At 42.0% G+C, this 21,948-nt stretch overlaps 1 protein-coding gene across 1 annotated transcript; it reads right to left on the minus strand.

The window, feature by feature from the left end:
* Positions 1-7,671: 7,671 nt before the first annotated feature.
* Positions 7,672-19,526, minus strand: ASMT (acetylserotonin O-methyltransferase). Its single transcript, XM_033145866.1, has 8 exons — positions 19,342-19,526; positions 17,434-17,608; positions 16,232-16,361; positions 13,553-13,621; positions 12,588-12,706; positions 11,218-11,358; positions 10,271-10,393; positions 7,672-8,554 (listed from the first exon to the last, which is right to left on the minus strand). The coding sequence occupies exons 1-8, from the start codon at positions 19,411-19,413 to the stop codon at positions 8,343-8,345; spliced, it is 1,041 nt and encodes a 346-aa protein (XP_033001757.1). The 5' UTR covers positions 19,414-19,526; the 3' UTR covers positions 7,672-8,342.
* Positions 19,527-21,948: the final 2,422 nt, after the last annotated feature.

Here is a 21,948-nt window from a genome sequence, read left to right on the forward strand (position 1 = left end):
GCCCTCAAGTAGGTTGGGCAACTTCCAATCCAGCCCTCAGGCTAAAATACATTCCCCACCTCTGGGAGCTGTAGAATTTCTCCTCTCTAAAGGCTCAAGTATCACTACCATACTGCGTGGAAGCTCACAGGTCCTTGGCAAAGATGGTTTGGCAGCTTATTTTTCTCTCTCTAACAAACCTGTGCTTCTACACATCTAGGGAGACCTCAAAAAACACAGAAACAACCGCTTTAAGGGGGCTATTATGCTTCCATGTGGATAGGCACTTGACCGCCCTGAGTTTGCTCTTAGGATGGTATATGCACATTAAATGAAGTGTGAAGACATACGTAATTTCAGTAGTGAGACTGAGGTGCATCTGTGCTCACCACACTTCTGACACACATACACACTGTTCTCCTTCAGATCAGGGACAAAGCAGACCTGTTTCTGTGGTGTCAGCAGAAGCCAGATTTGTGGTGCTGATTGGACAGCTCCAATGTCACTCGGTGAAGCAGCTCCCCCCCCCCCTGTTTAGAGCAGGCACTGACTGGTTGGCTGCTCTTACATCAGTCACAGAGTCACCTCCTATTTTCTCAGAACCACTAAATTATACAGTATGTCTGGTCTGGAAAGTGTTTAGGAAAGCATCAGATATTTAGGTGAATAACTGTGGGAGGTGATTTGGGAAGAACAGGGGGGGGGGGTTCCAATTCGAGTGGCACACCTGAAACATGAGGCAGATGACAGCATTCAGTCTAGAAGATAATAGAATTATAGAGTTGGAAGGGATCCTGATAATTATCTAATCTAACCCCCTGGAGTGCAGGAATCTCAACACATGGTCCCCCATCCAATTTGAAACCTTTACAGCAACTATATCACATAACATGTAAAAATTAAAAACCAGATATCATCAGCTAGCTATTGACAGAATATGCCTTCTTAATTGTCTTAAGGTTCTCAAAGCATGGTAAGAAAAGAAAGCAAGCCACACTGAGATTCATGTCTCTTAGTCCTAAACATCCCTCTAAATCGAGCAAGGGTGCCCACTTGTCAGTCAGATGAACATGAGTTGGCTGAGAAACAAGAAGACACCTGCAGAGTTTGCAGTTTTTAGATATACCAGTATCTCTAAGTCAGTGTTTTTCAACCACTGTTCCGCGGCACACTAGTGTGCCGCGAGATGTTGCCTGGTGTGCCGTGGGAAAAATTGAAAAATTACTTTATATATAGTGAATATAGGGACAGAGTTAAATTTTTAAACACTTTTTTAACATTTTCTAATGGTGGTGTGCCTCGTGATTTTTTTCATGAAACAAGTGTGCCTTTGCCCCAAAAAGGTTGAAAAACACTGCTCTAAGTCAACCCATCAGTGTGGGAACAGCTCCCATAAACTGTTTAGGTTAAATTTTATTGTACACAGTGACTGGGATCCAATGAAAATAATTAGAGAATAACTTGAGTTTAATCTCCAAAGATCAAAAGCCATTATTATTATTTTCAGGTTTCTGTCACATAATATATTTTTCACCCTTAACAAGGACAACTCAGTTTGACACCTTTTTAATGTTTCTATTAGCAGAGAAAGCCAGACTGCATTGATGACCCTCGGAGGGAGAATACCTGACATAAATGAATAGATACAAACGGTTCACAACAACCAATACTTTGCTCACTTCAAGAGGGAATCAAAGGAGATATTATGCTGAAGAGGCATTTCAGAAAAGTAGATGGAAGGTGAAAAATGTTCCTGGCCTATTTGTTAGCTGGCTGATGCTACTATATAGTTTCTCCCCCCCCCCCCTTGTTGGGCATAGTACTGTATTGTGAAAGAATGTTAAACTCAGTGAAGCAGCTAGAAACTTCTGGACTCTGGACTTACTGCTCTTACAAGCATTCTGTGCATTACTTCAGTTGTGAAGAACAAAATTAACATTTCTCTTTCCATCGCCATTCCATGCTTTACAGCTGATTCTACATACCTGATATATTACAGCAAAATTCCCCCCACTCCTAAAAAAAGAATGTTTTTAATAACTCTGAAGAAAAGTAAGATATACGCAGGCTTCCCCCACCAGGTCTCTCTCAGGAAGGTCCACATATTCCAGCAGCGCCTCTCATGATTTCCCACTTACACTAGTGGCCAAAATTGTGGAAACCTTTTGTGAAAAGTGTATTTCTGCATTTTGCTGACTCATAACACCAGGTTTTTTTTTAGTAATACCATAAAACTATGTATCAGTGGAAAGATAATTTAATAAGAATCAGGTAGGTAGCCATGTTGGTCTGAGGCAGTTGAAATAAATAAAAAATTGTCCAATAGCACCTTAGAGACCAACTAAGTTTTTTCTGGGTATAAGCTTTCGTGTGCATGCACACTTCTTCAGATGCACACAAAAGCTTATACCCAGAACAAACTTAGTTGGTCTCTAAGGTGCTACTGGACAACTTTTTGTTTAGTGAAGAATGTAATGCAACAAAGTTTGTTCAATTATCTGTTTTCTATCAAAAGTTATAGCCAGATAACCAGAAAAAGGAAGCACAACTTGCTTAGGCTGATATGCATTAGCTTTCCTTCATTTGAATGTAGCCAATGAGCACTAGTGTACCTTTTTTTCTTTGACCCTATGGACAGAGTTACTACCCAAGAGCAGATGTTCTAGATGAACCATCTTTTATGTACTTCTGATTTCGGTGGGATGCTAAATATGCATTTCCTTTTTTGACCAAGCAGAGTTAAAGTAATCACTTCAGAATCACCAAGCTGGATATAAACCTGACACGCAAACTACTGCTGTGCCTTGAAGCTCACTGGGTAGCTTTGCATGAGTAGTATTCCCTATTCCTTAACCTTCTAAAGATGACTTGATTCTTACTCACATGCACACTAACTATTCTAACTAGAGAAAGCTGGCCTAACACTTACACTGGTGTAAGTTACCCCAAACTCTGTCCAGGAATTTAATTTATGTCACCTTAAATTCCCCTGGGTTGCTAGGTCATGTGACCAATCTAGAAATGGTTTGGAATAAGTGTAAGACTCTCCTTGCCACACACACACCCTGACCACCTGGTTTGGGGTGTGATGTAGTGGTTAGGAGCAGTGGGCTCGTAATCTGGTGAACCGGGTTCTCGTCCCCATTCCTCCACATGCAGTTGCTGGGTGACCTTGGGCTAGTCATACTTCTTTGAAGTCTCTCAGCCCCACTCACCTCACAGAGTGTTTGTTGTGGGGGAGGAAGGGAAAGGAGAATGTTAGCCGCTTTGAGACTCCTTTGGGTAGTGATAAAGCAGGATATCAAATCTAAACCTCTTCTTCTTCTTCTTCTTCTTCTTGTAATATAACTTGCACACACATGGGTTATGTCAGTTAAGCTAGGGTAAGGGACTTACCTCTTGGTGAATCAAGGTGTGGAGTTTACACTGGCAAAATCCTGAGATATGCTGAACCCAAACATTCCCATCCTACCAGATATTGGGTTTGGGCTGTGGTGTTGAAGCAATCCTTTTAGTGAAATGTGTCTGTTGTTTTAATTCATGGAGCATGTGATCCAGCTCTCAGACATCTGGGAAACACTAAACGTCATCCCTTTCTCTTTCATAAAGAGCACATACACTTCCTTGACCTAACCAAAATGGCTGCTGTCAACTGCCATTAAGGAAAAGCTGTGAGTCAGCTACTCTTTTTAGTCTGCCGCTCTCTTCAGTCTGTTCCATTTTTAGTAGCGTCTCTGTGTTTTCCCCACGCTCACAACAAAAGGTTGCTCTATTGTTTATGGAAATGGAAACGGGTGCACTCAGAATGAATTACTCATAAGGAAGAACAGCTATTGGCAAGGTCACCTTTATGCCTCATAACTCTCAGGTACATCTCTGAGTTTCAGAGATGAAAAGCTGTAAAATATATACAGTATCTCTAAGTCCTGTTCTACCAAGCACTCCTGCATAGTATGGATCTGAGGAGTTTTAAAGCCTTAAGACAGGAGGGAAAGTACCTTACATAACTTTCCTAGATAACCTCACATTATACTCCATGAGTGAAATCCAGCAAAAAGTAATAAATCTCCCTGCCTCCATCCCACAAGATCTGTAGCTGGACTGGAACTGTGGGCTGTTGATTTCAAGTTTTGGAGATGCTGGGAACTGAAGTAGAGTATGAAACAGACATGATAAGAGTAAAATGTAACGAATTCCAGAATATTTTATTTTGGAACTTAAAACTGCCCAAAGAAACTTGATTGGATCAGCAGCTAGAGGAGGGGGGCACCTTTTCCCTGCACTGCTTTTTATCTAAATGCTACCTACTATTGGGGGGGGGGGGACAAAGCCATGATACAGGCACAGTGTGGGTCTAATAATTGTTTAAAGCAGACCAGTAGAGCAGGCATCCCTTCCCCCAGCATCACTACTCCAACTGAAACCAGAACCTCCCTCACATTAATATATTTTTAAAAGTGTGGAGAGATCCCAGCACCCCACTCCCACCTTTTCTCTTGCAGATGCTGCAGTGCTATCATATCTCTGTTTTGAGGCTAGGGGGATGGCACTGGTTCTTTCAGGAAGCACCTGAGAATCCCTGTAGCTTTCGAGTTGTTTCAAACCCTGAACTGACTGCTTTTGCAGAAAGAAACACTTCCATGCATTCACAAGGTATTGACAATCATGCTAACAATAGCTTATATCCTCACATCCTGCTCCTTGTCTACCTGAACATATCCTGTCATTGTTACCAGCACCCACTCTGCATTCAACACTCTTATTGATCCAGGCAAAAGTCTCAGTCAATCGTTGCAAAGCGATATTGCTGAATTTTAACAGTTTTAGAAATGGCATGCTACTTCCTCATTTGAATTCCAGCTATGCTGTCATTTCAGGCAAGCAGAAAACAATGCACAAGCAAATAACTGTCTAGCACCTTTCACTTGGGTGCACAGCCATGGAAAGCATCTAAAATTACTTGTCAACTTACAAGACACGCAAGCCTGTTTCATTCGCATCTTGAACCAAGAAGGACTACTTTGCTTTCCATTATCAGCCCAGTAAAGCAAATATATTCTAGACCAATATTTGTGGAGTCCTGTAAAATATATAGTATAGTAATTGGATATATTTTGTGAATGTAGGGTTCCATGGCTCATGAGACAAGTGTTGTGAGAGGATGAAGGGCAGCCATTTTGGAAAATGGCCTCCATAGACTCCCCCCAACATGTTCAAGATGTCTACTTACATTTATCTTGTTTCAAACCAGGGATTTTGCCTCAAATAGGTCAGCCATAAAATTCCTAGATTCGTTTATTCCAGAGACAGGATTAATAATAACCTAAGAATTACAGCTACATTTCATTTTAAAAGCCATTTAAAGGCCTGCTGAAATAAAAATGTCATGAGAAATCTGGACAAATGAACTCCCCAGACAGGATCAGGCATGGAAATGCATCACCTGCAAGTAGAGATGGAGTAGAAAACTGATTTTGTTTCTGTTTCAATTCATGCTTCTTGAACCAATATGCAAACCAAAATACAACTATCCTTCAAAATTTACGCTTCTTTGAATTTTACAATAGTGTTCCCCAATCAAAGAATACATACAAAAATCATTATATTAGAGGGGAAATGTGCATAAAAACATATATATTAGTGAAATGTATTAACAAAAATTGCTTGCAAAAATGTGTCCGTTAGTAAATGCATAAAAAAACCTCACACTGACAAGCTGAAGAATATTCACTAGGTTTTTTGTTTCATTAAACAAAATTACAAATTGCTACAAAAATGCAGAGAATTGAATTTAAGACTGGAAAATTTAGAATATTAGAGAACCAAAACTGACAGATTCACCCATCCTTACCTGCTAGTTTTGTCCATATCACCAAGACCTCTCCACCAAGTAACTGTCCCCTCTTCTTTTGTCCAGAACTATACAAGACTATGGATGAGTTGCTACTTGGTGGTAGGCTAAGGAAAAGCTTTAACTGTGCAGAATACAGCATGCAGTTCATATCCTACCCTTTCCTGATGAAGGCACATGACAACCCCTGAATATAAAATGACAGCTACCTGAGCATTATTGCAACATCGTGTATTTTTGGTTGGACCAAAGCATTACTTTTTTTGGTTGGACCAAAGCATGTACGTATATGTATCCATAACCTGGAAATACAGCATGTTACTTTAAAATTATGGAATGAGATTCCACTTATATTTCACAAGGAAACACTCCACAATAATGGAATGTTTGCTCTGCAGAATTAAGGAGCAGGATGTTTACAGTGGATTTTTCTTGGTCTTAGCAACTTGACCTCAGCGCTGAACTTCATCCTTGAATGTAAGTGGAGACGTGCTGGCCAGCATAGACATTTCAGAACCAGTCATAGGGTACAGCTGAAGTATAGAAGAGCAGCACCATCTAATGGCAAATGTGATACTGTTTAGTGAGAAGAGGAGGAGGAGGAGGAGGAGGAGGAGGAGGAGGAGGAGGAGGAGTTTGGATTTGATATCCTTCTTTATCACTACCCTAAGGAGTCTCAAAGCGGCTAACATTCTCCTTTCCCTTCCTCCCCCACAACAAACAGTGGGGTTGAGAGACTTCAAAGAAGTGTGACTAGCCCAAGGTCACCCAGCAGCTGTATGTGGAGAAGCGGAGACACGAACCTGGTTCACCAGATTATGAGACTACCACTCTTAACAACTACACCACACTGGCTGAGAGAGCTCACTTACTTTCTTAGACATTTTAATTTACATTGCCTCTTACCCTTGACCTCATTGTTTATAATGTCGCCTTCCAATTTAGGATGACACTTCACATATCTGATGTGATGAAGTAAGCTCCAATTCACCAAAGCTATACAGTGCTGCCTCGCAAGATGAAATAAATTCGTTCCGCGAGTCGTTTCGTATTGCGAAAAATTCATCTTGCGAAGCACGGTTTCCCATAGGAATGCATTGAAATTTTCATCTTGTGAAGCACGACCATAGAAAAATTCGTCTTGCGAGTCACCAAAAAAAAAATCGCAAAACCCTTTCGCCTAGTGAGTTTTTCGTTGCGCGAGGCATTCGTCTTGCGAGGTACCACTGTACTGAATAGCTATAAGGTAGCCTCCTCCAAGCTGACATCCTACAGATTTTTTGGACTGCAAGCCTCTGGAGGGCATCAGCTTGCAAGAGGCTGCTTAGAAGTGCCAGAATGCTCTTTGTTTAGACTGCAACAGACTGTCCCCCCAAAATCATTACACAATACAGTAGCACATAGATCCATCTTCCAGGACTGTTTTGCATTTAAATAAATCCTGCTCATTAGATATTTCTATTGACTAACACAAGGGTCAAAGTATTTAACTGATAAGCCTTTTCTTTCTTTGATTAACGAGTTACCATTTGCAAAATAATTCATTTCAGAGAAATTTATTATAGAACAGGGCTAGTCTGAACAAAAAATAAGATATTGCCATCTGTCAAAAGGTTTTCTTTTGTTTCCTTTCTTTTTGGAATATACCTCCAATATCAGATTAATGTGATGTTCCTTAAGGGGTGAATCATGCTCCAGAAGTGAATTAACACATTTTAAACTATGAACTACTTTTGTTTTCACTAATGTGTATTTTGTAAAACTGTAATGTTTTAAACTTCTGTTAGCTGCCTTGAATCCAAATTTGGGAGGTAAGCAGACTATAAATACATAAAATAAAACAAAACAATTAAGTCTCATTCTTTGCAGGAAGAGGCCTTGGAGCCAGAGTGGAGGAGACATGGGGACTGGATTTCTATCATGAAGCCAGCAATACAAAAGTCCGCTTAACAACTGCACACACAGAAATGCACAAGAAAACATACCCCACCATTTACCAGACACCATAGCAGACTTGGAATTTGCTTTACAACATGTGAGCTAAGTGTCCTCTGGCCACTGACTCTATCCTAGCCCTCTCTCTTGACCCATCATCTCATTGACCCTGCGTCTCCTCTACATCTGTCTTAAGACATCTCCCTGCACCTGTGTAATGTTTTCATTTCCCTCACTAGATTAGCATTCCTTGACTGATTTTTTTTTTACACTTCACATGACGTCACAGTGGCCCAAAACAATGGCTAGTAGAACATACCTACGAATATTCACTCTGTGGACTGTAAGGCATGCTTAAGCTGAAAGGGATTCTAGACTGAAAAGGCCAAGCAGGCACTCTCTTTCCCTAGGCTGCAATTAAATAAATTAGTACTGTAACATTTGACAGTTATTAGATTGCTATTGATATTCTAATTGCAACTGTGAGTTGGGTAGATATTTTTAACTTAAACCAAACCCCATCATTATTATGCTTGCTTTATTTGCCACGTCTGATAAGAAAGCTGCAGAGACTATATTATTTTCTTCCTAAAATGGCATCATACAGCTTTCCAGTTTTCTTGATTTCAATCTCCCTGAAGCCAGCTGCTGTGAGGAGGCTGCTGTACTCTGCAGGGGTCCGCTCTTTCCCTTCAGTCTGAACCAACATATTAATGGAATAGAGCTGGCTTTCCAAAGGCCCGCTTCTGTCTTCATTCAGAAGTGTCTCGACTAGTAAAACGCCGCCACCTGGTTGGGGAAAACAAGGTTCATTTTGACACATTGCCCGGCCTCATCTTAATCCTATAATGGGTCTATAACCTCAGCCTAAGATTTCAAGAAAAAGAGAGCACCCAGGAATGATGATGGAGCTACGTGAAACAGAACAACAAGGATTTAGACCAGTAAGCAAAGTGCGGATCTCTATACTCTTCCTATAAACCAGAGCTAGCTAATGTGGTGCCCTCCAGATACTGCTGGACTACAACTCCCATTATTCCTGACATTGACGCTGATGGGAGTTGGAGTCCAAAGCCTCTTGAGGGTGCCAGGTTGGCTATCCCTACTATAAACTGAACATTAAATTAAAATGATGTATTGTTGCTGCCATGATAAAATAACCATAGACCTTTCAAGACGTTATAGAAAGGCTAAATTGATTGATATAGGGAGTGACAACACCAGACTCATCTTGTCATACATGTGACCATTGTGAATTCTACGATATAATTTGCAATTGTGCTGTTTAGCTTTTTTTTTAGTTGTTTTGCTAATAGTGCTTTATGTAATTGTTTTACTGATGATATGTTAATTATTCTATATGATTTACGTTGCATTTGTCATGTTCTGTTCTGTTATTGTTATTTATCGTTTGCAAGCTGCTTTGTAATTCATTTGAATGAAAAGCAACACAGAAATATAATCAATCAATCAATGTGTAGAGAGAGAGATGCCAGTATATTCAGCCTGCTCTCACAATGCCGCTGGCCACCACGTTCATTTAGTCCTTCCGTAACTTCTGAAAGGGGGTTACAACTACAACTGCCACTAACATTTCAATTACTTTATTTCTAATGTCAAGGACAGCTACGTAGACAAACTTAGGAGTCTGTGCATGCTTGGTGGGATTTTTGAATATTTCCTCCCCCTTTTAAAAGCAGGTTCCCATAGCCTATCACAACTATTTTTGAAACCCTTCTGAGCTTCAAAAATAGTCAGGTGGCAATCCGATTATGGGTTGTCATTATCTGTTTTCTGGTCTTTGACCGTAATAAAGATTTTTGATTTGATTTTGATTTTGAGTCAGGTGGCAAGAGAAATGCTTGCTTTGAGAGTAGAAAAAAGCTTAGCTGGGCACATGAGACTAGCCGCTTGATGCTTTGAATCTCGACTTTCTTTTTTTAAAAAAATAGCATAAATAGAAAAGATCAGTAACAGTTGTAGAAAAACTCAAGAATGAAAGAGACAGCTGCACAAATAGATATGGTTCTCAATGTGTTTTCAAGAAACTTCTTATCTTTAGAGCTTCTTAATAAAATCTGTTTGGGGCACATTTGCTGCTGCAGTTCACCCCTTGATAAAAAGTTTCCTTGAATTACCGGTATGTTGAGAACCAATAACTTCATTCCACCTACACAGTGATACTTCCCATTTCTCTTCTCTCTCTCTCTCCCCTCCAGCCTCAAACAGCTTGTAGCCCTCCAGTACAGATTGAAGGGCTACAGGGAGAGGAGCGGAAGGAGAAGCCTTATTGCATGAGTGATATCTACTTGCCTAGCCTGCCACCAATTCTACCACCCCTCCTTCTGTGGTTGCAAGAATGCTAAGTGACAAGCTGACGTCACAATTAATGGAAAACACAGAGTACATTAAACAGTCCCAGGGAGATAAAGGCACTTGGTTTTTTGAAGTGACGGACGCAATGTCTAGCCAGGCTCTTGTACGTTATCATACACACGTGCGTACCAGTTTTGCAAGCCTTCTGCACCTTTTTGAGAAGCTGCACACATTTCTCATCTGCCCAATCGTGGAGGATCCTTGCTAAAATATACAGGTCAGCTTCTGGAACTGGGTCTGCAAAAAAATCTCCTGTATGAGACAGAAAACAAACATTAATTTCCGATTAACTGAGCATCCAGCGTGTCAATAAAACATGGAATGGGTCCAAAGTAGCTGAGATCAGAAGAAGATTTGCTGGTGTTTATTTTCATGCTTGAGCCAGCATTAAAGCTCTCTGGGGGGACGGGTTTTATAACTGTTGAGATGCACCATGTTAATAAAAGCATCTAAACTACATGTTTTCTATTTGTTGGACGCAAGGCATGTGTGAAAGAAGGAACAGCAAGTCCAAGCAGTACAGGCACTTTTTGTATTGGGTTCCATGTGAAGATGGTCTATCTGGTAATTAATTCAGAGAATAGAGGTTCTAATATTATAATTTAACCTATTTCATTCTTGAACACTGTGGGTGGTATACAATCATCTTCATTAATTTCAATGGGTCGTCTCTGATTAAAAAGTAGCTGAATATCACCCAGAGTCTGGGATTTTAAGAAACATTCATGCAAGCAGCCAAAACTTTTTTCTGGAAGAGCCAACTCTAAAATCCATCCAGTGACTTATATGTTAGGGAGTGAGAGCTTTTGCAGTCACACACACACACACACACACACACACACACACACACACACACACACATAGCTCCAGGTCACACTTGTATGGCTCTTCTGAAATTTCCTAGAAATCAAATATTTCAACTGTCGGGGGGGGGGAATAGCCTTAGGAAAAAAGGCACAGTATTAAATTATGGGGCTACTTTCTGCAGAGAAGGGAAATGAATTTATAGTAAGGAGCAATGCTCTCCTCCTCATCCTACTTTTCTCAGAAAACACAGAAGAAACCACCATCTTTACCTTCATGAAAAGTGATCCGCCGTTCCTCAGAGGACACAAAATGCTTCTTTGCTGTCTGTACTACTTTAGGCAGGTCAAAAATTGTGACTGAACAGTTTGGATATAGTGAAACACATTCCTGGGCTAAAGCACCAGCGCCTCCTTTTTGAAGAAAAGGGTAAAAAACAAAACAAAAAAACCCACAGTAATGAGTTCAGAGGAGGAGGAGGAGGAGGAGGAGGAGGAGGAGGAGGAGGAGGAAAATAACCAACCAACCAACCCACCCACCCACCCATATTGGCACAGCACTATTTCGTTTCTCACATCCTTTTTTGAGTATGGATGGGCCAGGCCTCTGGGTTTCTTACCATTTTGGGCAGGGAATGATGCCTGCTTCATCCGAAGTGGCATAAGAGTTCCGACAGTCTTGGCCTGGACAAGACCACCTCCCACCCCCCATTAGGATTTTTGTGTATCCTCTGCTGCTTCAGCAAGACTGTTGTGATTAGTATAAATCACATGAGTGTCTGAGAGAGAGTGTGGGAATGGAAGACCGTCTTATCTCTTTCATAGTAAGAGTGTTACTGTAATTTAGTTTCACTTCTGCCGTGTTGCAGTTTGTATTCTTGTTCTGCCAGAGCTTGGAGAACACAGACATAGAAATGGAGTCTCTGTACATAGACTGTAAATAAACATAGTTTAGATTTACAGATGTCTGTTTCTTCTTGCTGTGTGATGCTAGAAGACTTGTGTGCTCTTCTCATATGAGGAGGGTCACATATTATTGGCACTCTGGACTGAAGGGGCATGCCAGCCAGAGAGGGCCACCGGGAGTTGCTCATGGGGCTTGGAGTTCGCCAGTCTAAGTGAGCGCCACTTCCAACACTCCCAAGCTAAGGTCCCCTGGCACCCACTCAGCATGAAATGAGGTCACATTCCACAAACCTCTTTGATGGCACAAGTGGTGCTGGGACTTGAAATCAGCTATGCCGCTACTAACAGGAGCCAAGATACAGAAGGAAATATTTGGTTCCTCTACAGAGAAGGCCCTCACTAGCCCCACTGGGTGCTGCAAACCACATTTTCAAATCCTATAGGTATCACTGAGGCTAACATGGTTATGTACTAGAACATGCCAACCACTACAGTAAGGTCAGGTTTGGACAGCTGCCCAGTAGGCAAACTGGTACTCCTGAGTACTGGATTGTCTCAAGCTGCCATAGGAGTAACTGCTTGCAACTCTTAAAATTCATGCCAGTCCATAAAATAGGCCCACCGTGTTTTCAATGCCTTCATTAAACCAGGCAGTTGTCTAAAACTGCAAGTTTTTCCATGCAAGATTTTAACATTTCTCTGTGTGTGTCAAAGGAAAATTATTAAATGGCACTTACCTCCAAGATCGTATATCACAGGGAACGGAGAAAGGTCAAATGCAGCTATCACATCTCTGCCACAAATGCTCCAAATTGCATTCAATCCAAACATGAATTTTATCATTTCTTCCTCTGATCTAGAGATTTGAAATTGCACAAGCAATAAGCTTGTTGCAAATGCCCACAATGATTTACTGCTATGTAAAAGACATGGACGGAGACGTGGATGGCACTGTGGGTTAAACCACAGAGCCTAGGGCTTGCTGATCAGAAGGTTGGCGGTTCGAATCCCCGCAATGGGGTGAGCTCCCGTTGCTTGGTCCCAGCTCCTGCCCACCTAGCAGTTCAAAAGCACGTCAAAGTGCAAGTAGATAAATAGGTACCGCTCCGGCGGGAAGGTAAACGGCATTTCCGTGCGCTGCTCTGGTTTGCCAGAAGCAGCTTTGTCATGCTGGCCACATGACCCAGAAGCTGTACGCCGGCTCCCTCAGCCAGCACCGTGAGATGAGTGCCACAACCCCAGAGTCGGACACGACTGGACCTAATGGTCAGGGGTCCCTTTACCTTTTTAAAAGACATGGACAGCTTTTCTGCCATCCTAATTAAAAGAATTGCATATTCTTTAACACACCCATGAGATCTTTGCACAGATGGCCCCATTCATTTCAGTGGAGGGAGCAGCTCTGCAAACGGACACATGGATCTGCTATTTCTATTGCACGAGCAAGGCATCCCTGCAGAAGAGCTGTGCATAATTGTGCTCAGAAAATCTCTTAAGAAACCAAGAATTGGACCATGACACCCTGGCCTCAGTTAACCATATACTATTAACCTCCAAAACAGATTGCTGTTGTGTGCTCCTTCCACAGTTTAATGACCTACACAATAACCATCGTTGCTATCAAAAACAGCGTGCACACAGAGACATTTGATCGGGGCAATCTATTGTGTTTTAGATTAAACTTTTATAGTGGAAGCCTTACCTGTAAAGTGCTTCGAAGACATCTTTTGATGAAATGCCAAACGCTCTCTCATATTGGTTTTTCCCCTCCCTTAAATTAACGGAGGACAAAATCTTGATAAATCCAACAGCCAATTTTAAAATGTCATTTATATTACGTAATACTTCCATACTCAAGAAGAATCCTGAACAAATGCCTAAGAATGTTTGCATGATGTTGCTTATAGAGTTCACTTTTTTCACAGCAGCAGTGATCCTGAAGTAAGCTAGCTTAAAAAAAAAAAAATCATCAAAATATTCAGGAACCTCCCATCCTTCCTGGGAACATAAGAGACAGAAGTATGCTTATACATGCCTACATCCCTAGCTGTATCAAGAACCATAAATGCAATTTAGCGATGTCAGCAATTACCTTGTATGGAATGACCGCTCCCCACATCAAATGAGGGTGCCTTTTGCATGGTCACACGTAGCCCCCCCAGATCCCAGTGCGGCTCCTGGTAGTTCAGGCTGGCTTCATCCTCCCCAGGATAGATTTCTGGAGGTCTCCTCCTACCTCAGCCAATTGCTCAATCCCACCTGGGGCTGCGTTACCAGGGGATTGGCCAGGTAAGAAGAGGGACCGCCTTGCCCACACAACAGAAGGTGAATCTTACCTGCGAAACGGCAGTTGGGTCCAGAGCTTCTCCCACCCTGCCCTCCCTCAGTTAAGCTTTCTTTTGCAGGTTAACCTCTTCTCCACAGGTACGTGGGCGCTGCAACATCACAGGCTGGAAAGGAACTTTCCTGCATTGGCAGGTTTTGCCTTCCCCGTAGCAAAACGTCACAACCTTGGCGGTTTCAGCCCTTGGACGGAATCTTTTAATCTATCTTCCTAAATGGGGTGTGTGTGTGAAGTGGTGACCCACGTCCCCCTTGCAGTGGTGATACCAGGGTTCCCTGTTAAAGGGGTTGTTTGAGGGGAGGCATTGGCCATATGCCAATAGGTTGTCATTGGTCTCCCCTCCAACGGCGACGAAACAGGGGGCGGGCTCTCTGCTTGAACATATGTTCTCCAGGGCCAGCCCAATCCCCACACATGCTGGATAACCCTGAAGTCTCCCAGATCCCCGGCTGGGGACTGGGAAGGATAAATGCCCAGTGCCTGAGCCAAGGTCTCCCTACATCTGAATCTTAATAAAGTTGTGGCCAATTTTAATCCCATAGCACGTTGTCTTGAGTCATTATTCCGCTCAGGGGTCGCCTGGGGTTGGGGGGACTCCTCCTTTCCACACAATACAAATTTGCCCAGCTTATCATTCTTAACAATATTGCAAATCAAGCTTCTCACCCCCTAGGTCTTCTCTGATTTGGAATGTAAAACAAAATTCTGCACACACCCTCACACATCCCAACTATTCAGTGGCCTTGACAACCAAAGCCAGATAAGCTTTATAGGCACATGCATAAGAGTTGTGCCCAATGAAACTCTCACAGCTGTCTCTGAACTATGTGAACCAGACAACCCAACCAAGCAGCCTTTTGCTTGGCACATATAATCTGCTTTTGGTCAATTATTTTGATTTGTTCCTTGCGAAGGTTTCATGTAATTGATGTTTCTCACCCAGCTCTAAAAACCCTTTCTTTCCCCACTGAATTTATTTACACGGTTGTTGCTGTTGTTTTGGCTGGGAAAGGTGGAGATAAATTTCAAGGCAGCTTTCTTCTCAAGCAGACATAAGATAAGGTGCCTATAAGCCAAGAGAGATCTCTTAGAAAACAGATGTGTGTGTTTTTCCAAACACATGCCGAGGAAGCTTGTAATTGCCAAGTGCATTCTTAATTGAGCCAAAGGGAATTGTTCCAACACTGGTGCACATGGGTGATACAGGATGCATTTCTGCCAGAGCTACGCTTGATAGTTGTTTTGAATTGAAGGGAAATATGGATTCAGTTCCGCCTTCTACTCCTTCTGAAACAACTGACAGGTATTAAGAGGGTCTCTAAAAATGTCTTGAGCTCAAGTGCCTTCCCATTTTTTAAATATCTGTTGCTTTCTCTAGATTATGGCAAATGACAAGAACTTGAAGATAATGGAAATTTGTTGGGAAGCTTCTACTTGGAAACTGGGCAAATGGGCTATCTTAAATTTGCATTAATTTCCAGATGCAGCTGAACTTGGAAAAGCCTCTTACACAGCTCCCAACCATCCATGATAAAGAACTTAGCATTACTAACAACAGCTACTTCAAAGAAATCAGTGGAACGATATGGTGGTCCTCATTCGCTGAAAAATCCGCCCCAATTTCCTTTGTTTTCTTCTGGCACAGACAATAGAATCAACTGGTATCTCAACACCTTCGTGCCAGTTACTCATTGCTAAGTATCCTCCTGAGAATTATCTCGGTAAATATTGATGTTATGACAAAGCATTCCCTAGCTGGTTTCAACACACTTGCAAAAAATGAATCTTCTTAAGGCAGCGTTAACAATCTCACAATGCTAGCACTTGGTGTGTGGTATAAAAAATAAAGTAGTAGTGTAACAATAGTAACTCTATACCAGTCCTGTTTGAACTATTAGCACTTCAGCATCCAACAGTAAACAGTAGTTTTCCTGAAAAAGATCCATGCGAACAGAATAATGCAGTGGTTCACTGCATGTTTTTACAAAGGTTTCATTTTTCAATTATCAACATAAACTTCCTCATCGTTCACCTTACCTCACAGCATCTGTCAAGTAGTGCCAGCACAAATAGATGGTTTTGGAATAGTACATCAAGTTATGATACTGAGACTTTGGGCTTGATTTTGTGAGGTAGAGATTTGATATTTCCGTGTTTCCATAAAATACTGAAGAGGAAAGAAGGCAAAGTCAGTATTCAGCACAGTGGTGATGATATCTGTGGCACCATCATCTTAAGAACAAGAATAATGCATCTGCACAATTCATTTGTCCAACTTAATTTTTGACGCAATCCTCTTATAAATCTACATTCCACCTGGTGGTCGCCGGGGGTTGGGGGGACTCCTCCTGTCCATGCCACACACACATTCACCCTTGAATGTTTCACAAAAGTCTTTCTGTTTTGCAGGTGAGAAACAGACAATCATTTAAGAGAGAGCTGGAAGTGGTTTGAGAGTCACTTTCCATGGTGCATTCATGCATATATATATTGCCCCCCCCCACCCTCGCTTGTAGCAAACACAGCTTGCAGGTTATCAAAACAATATAGAAATAGGCAAAACCTATTTACCAAAGCTGAAAGACAGTTGAGCAGGTGAACCAGAACCAGCAATCTCTATTTCAGATTACCTTCAACATTATTAAGAATTGTTTGTTGCCCACTGGCAAACAGAAGGCTCCAGGCCAGGCGTCAGCAACCTTTTTCAGCTTTGGGCCAGTCCACTGACCCTCAGACTATGCGGTGGGCTTGACTATATTTTGGGGAGGAAATGAACGAATTCCTATGCCCCACAAATAACCCAGAGATGCATTTTAAATAAAAGGACACATTCTACTCATGTAAAAACACGCTGGTTCATGGACCGTCTGCTGGCCGGATTGAGAAGGTGGATTGAGAAACCTGGGCCTTAGGTTGCCTACCCCTGCTCCAGGCTCAATCCCTGGCCTCTCCAGACAGGGGAAAAATCTGCCTGAAACCCTTGAAAGCCAACACCAGTCAGGATAGACCAGCCTTTCCCAACCTGGGGCTCAGTAGGTGGTTTGAACAACCTTGACCATTGGCCATTCTGACTAAGGCTGATGGGTGTTAAGGTTCTAAACATTTGGGATACCCAGGTTGGGGGCAGCTGGTGTACGCAGCTGTTTCCTTCCTAACATTATGGTCAGTTTCTAGGCACATAATGTGCAGAGGCCAAAACAGGGGTGGCCGGTGATGTTAGATTTCTCTGACATGGTTACCTCCTTCCTTTTTCACTTCTGCTCTCAGCAGCTTTAAACCCACACAGGCATCTAGCAACCTCTCCATTCCCTGGAAGCTGCTGCCCAGCTGCTCTGCAATGGCCTTCGAGGTCAAGAGATCTTCTGACTCTCTCAGCAGATCAAATACGCCCAGCTCACAGGCAGCAAACATCACCTAAAACCAAAGGAACGGGCAGGGATGAAAGAAGCAAAGAGAGAAAGCACAGCAGTGGCTAGCAGTGCAGTGACTTTTCAGAAGTAAGTCTTAAGGAATTCAATGAGGCTTGCTCCCAGGTAAGCAGGGTTGGTTGGGATGGCAACCTAGAGCCGAATGGCAGAAGGAATTTTAAACTGACCTCTGCAATGCATTGTTGAGCTTCATCTAGGTCTTTATTAAACTAAACATACATAGTCTAAATTACTACTAAATTACATCCCAGTAGTAATGTATGGAAGTGAGAGCTGGACCATAAAGAAGGCTGATCGCCAAAGAATTGATGCTTTTGAATTATGGTGCTGGAGGAGACTCTTGAGAGTCCCATGGACTGCAAAAAGATCAAACATATCCATCCTTAAAGAAATCAGCCCTGAGTGCTCACTGGAAGGGCAGATCCTAAAGTTGAGGCTCCAATACTTTGGCCACCTCATGAGAAGAGAAGACTCCCTGGAAAAAACCCTGATGTTGGGAAAGATGGAGGACACAAGGAGAAGGGGACGACAGAGGATGAGATGGTTGGACAGTGTTCTCGAAGCGACTGGCATGAGTTTGGCCAAACTGCGGGAGGCAGTGGAGGATAGGGGTGCCTGGCGTGCTCTGGTCCATGGGGTCACGAAGAGTCGGACACGACTGAACAACTGAACAACAACAACAACATAGTCTAAATGCATATTTTTGGTGGGCCTTTTATTGTTGCCATACAAAATAATAAAAACAGTAAGTTGAAGCCACAGCTACAAGTCAATGTCCTCATTGTTTTTATCCTGGCAACAGACTCCTTTTCAAAAGAGCAACATGATCCCTATACAGTATATGCTTGCTTCAATATCTTGCTTTGCCACAAATTTTGATGGGATAATTTCCCCCCTGGGGCTAGTTTGAAGTTATTTATTAATGATTTTCTAGCACCTTTGAAAACTATAATCGTTTCCAGCTTCCTTGTGAGTTTACAAAACCTTTGCATTTTTTCTATTGATTGGAATTGCATATCGCCTGCAGAAGAGAATCTCTTTTCTCTCTCTTTCTCTCTCTTTTAAAAAAGGTTCATATTAGGAGTTTTCCTATTTCACACCTGTGAAGAATCTTGGATGTACCGGGTATATCAAAATGGAACTCTGTTGACACCTCTTGCTCTCTCTCCACAACAAAATACTGTTGTTAAGAAACAAGGCTAACTTCTTCCTGGAGGGCACAAGCTATAAGCACTAAAGCAATTGAGCTCTTTCTACAAGCGGGCACTGAAAAGGTAGCAAAACTCTATGTGAGATTTACTTTAAGCGACATCTTTGCTTGGTGCTGGATTTTTCCAGATTTGATATTCAGAAAAGTCAAAACATCATTTGCTTTTAACCTAAACATGTATGGACTTCAGATTACCAAGAGATGATTGCAGATTTGGAAATTTTAGTTTATAATATTTTTAAAAGAGCCCTGGTTCAACGGAGATGATTCAAATGGTGGGGTTTAAGATTAGTTACTTCGATACTGGTTTAAATCTCATTCATTGCATTCATCCCAGCACATTTAGTTAGCAGCTGTTATTGCAAGCTGTTGAACACAAATTAAAACAGATAAATTAAAAGATTCACCTGTATAGATGCTCTAGGTTCTGCACACATCCACAATAAGAAGAAAAAAAGCATCACTTCCTAGTTTAAATTTTCTTGAGGTCTATCATTTGTGAGCCTTACCTTTGATATTAAAAATCCATTCTGGTACTGAATTAAGAGACGAGGATATTCAAGGTCCTCTGCGGAGCTCATTTTTGTTCACTGCACTGTGAGAAATCCTCTTTCCTTCTTCATTTAAATAAGCCTCTTTAGCCTGTAGGCACAGATGATTCTGGGTAGTCCAGTTTAACTGTACTAATACCACTTCAGACATATTTAGTCTTATTACCACAAATGTGCTGACGCAAGCTCTCCCTTCCAGGGCAGTGTTGTGGGTTCATTTACTCGAATTAAAAACGCCACTAGCCAAAAGAAGGGTCTGAACTATTGTTAAATATATTAAAATGTGACCACTGAATAGCTTCAAGTGTGCAAGACCAGTTGACTATGCGAAAGAGGCATTTCGCATTCTTTTTGTTTACAGCTTTTATACTGTATTTACCAACGACTCATTGTGGTGTACAGTAATTTGGTAACAAAGGGTTACGGCAAAACAAGTCCTTTTGTTAGCACATGGACTTCCATGTTTGGAAGAGACCTTCTCAAATCTGCTCTGGAGGGTTGGGGGGAAACCCAGAACAGATTTTGGGGACAAGGAAGGAGAGAGAAATGTGATGGGAATTTCCACTGTGCAAGTGTAAGTCTTTGCACTAAGATCAGAGATGTACCTAGACTCCCTTGCACCCTTAGCAAGAAGCTGTATTGGTGTCTCTGAAGTCGTGAGAGACCATGGACCAGAAACTCAGAAAGTTTGCTTTTGTCTCCTTTTGCACTCTGCCAGTGACTTCCTCCATGGCTATTGGGTTCTCCTCCATCTGTCTGCCTCCCTGCCTCCTCTTGCTGTTTTGCCTTCTACCTCCATCCTTCCTTTTTCCTCCCCCTAAATGCGCAGTATCCCCACGCCGATCCATGGAACGGCCGTGGGCCAGTTGCAGGAGGCTCATGGGCCGGATCCAGCCCATGGGCCATAGGTTGCTGACCTCTGCCTCAGACTAACCAGCCTGATCCCTCAAAATAATCCGATTAGCCTACTGAGATATGGCTAAGAGAATAAGCCTTGAATCTGCACCTCTGGTGTGAATTCAATAGATTACCTTAGACAAGCCAATCTCTTTCAGCCTCAGCATCCTTCCCTTAAATCTGAAGCAGCATCTTACGCCAGGGATGAACTCCTCCAGATGAACTCCGCTTCCCAACATCATCCAGACGAACACCACTCCTCAGCATTTTTTCTGTGCATGTGAAGCACACTGAACACCGAAAGTGCTGTACAAATATTATCGTTGTATGTTTATTCCACACAGAAGACACGTGCTGAAGAGGGAAGTAAGAGGCACACGGGGCTTGTCAGCCTGGGAAGGTGGCCCATCTAGAAGGAAAACCTCTTTAAGGAAATTTTAAACTTCTTCTGCCTTGCAGCATATCTTTGGGGGAATAAAAGGCCCAGGACCCTACACAAATCCAGAGTGGAGTCCGTAAGACAGTTGGATGACAACTTGTGCACCTTCTTCCAGCAACTCCTGCAGCCAAGCTGGTGCTAAATGTATCGCTGTTTTCTTTGGACCATACCAGCGAGGCTGAGAAGGGCATCTTCTTGTCTGGGCAGCTCAGGACCTCCATACACACTGCCCAGGCTTGTGCCCTGAGGTGGTAGCTTCGGGTCTGCTCATGCAGCGGTTTGACTTCAGCCCTGGAGACACACTCCATCGTCTCTTGAAACAGACTTGAGGTTGCTATGCATATGTAGGTAAATAACATTTGGAAAAGTCAACCAAAGTAATTTTGAAATCTACATACATGTATATATTTCAAAATTACTTTGATTGACTATATATATGATTAAATCCAGATGCAAAAAAAAAAAACCCGCTTTCCAGCTATGGCTCAAATGGCATCTGTCTCTTTAGGAGGCCAAAGACAATCAGCTGAAAAGATTTACTCAAGTAGTGCTTCTGAAAGAGGATTGAAGGTTCCAGTAACTAAACTGATTGAACACATTGCAAAGGTTGCACAAGCTGCTTTTTGTCCTTGATTACTACCATCTAAGCTCTCATTAGAATATGAAGATAAAACTAGAGTTTGGTTTCATTTGCCAAGAATATTTTAAGGTGCTCAAGCCTAATGCCCGAAGTGCTTTTTATGAAAACATTTTCCGTTTTTGTGGATACCTCTTGTTATCCCATCTCAAAACGGATATGGTTGAGAAAAGACGAAGTAAAGAATTGGAGCACCTTCCCAGTGAGGAAGATGGAAGCAGGCAGTAAGCAAAATTTGTGCCTCACTTGTGACAAAGGGTAATCCAGTCCTCACATATTTATAGCCAGATCAATGACAAAAAAACACAGGCTTCTGAGGAATGCAGCACATGTTCTCTTTTGATGCCAATTAATTAATTAATTAAAATGTGTTGTTTTTTTTAATTAAAAGACAGGAAAGCTTCTCTTCTCGGGAAACTGAACTGTGCAATAATAATGTGTGCTGCTGCACAGTACAATCACGGAATGTACAGAGAGCTCATTTCATGAGATCTTTTAGAAACAGGCCAACATTTTCTGCAAGGCAGCATTTGGACTACTTACGACATTTGCACACTACCTTGATTCCAAGTTCTATGTATATTAATGTGAA

Source organism: Lacerta agilis, chromosome 4, assembly GCF_009819535.1.
Source record: "Lacerta agilis isolate rLacAgi1 chromosome 4, rLacAgi1.pri, whole genome shotgun sequence".
NCBI lineage: Eukaryota > Metazoa > Chordata > Lepidosauria > Squamata > Lacertidae > Lacerta > Lacerta agilis.

Coding starts and splice junctions, on each gene's coding strand:
- ASMT (XM_033145866.1), bottom strand. CDS start 19,413: ATGAGCTCCGCAGAGGACCTTGAATATCCTCGTCTCTTAATTCAGTAC. Junction 17,609..19,341: donor ATGGATTTTTAATATCAAAG/GTAAGGCTCACA, acceptor CTTTGGTTTTAG/GTGATGTTTGCTGCCTGTGA. Junction 16,362..17,433: donor AGAAGTGAAAAAGGAAGGAG/GTAACCATGTCA, acceptor TTTCCTCTTCAG/TATTTTATGGAAACACGGAA.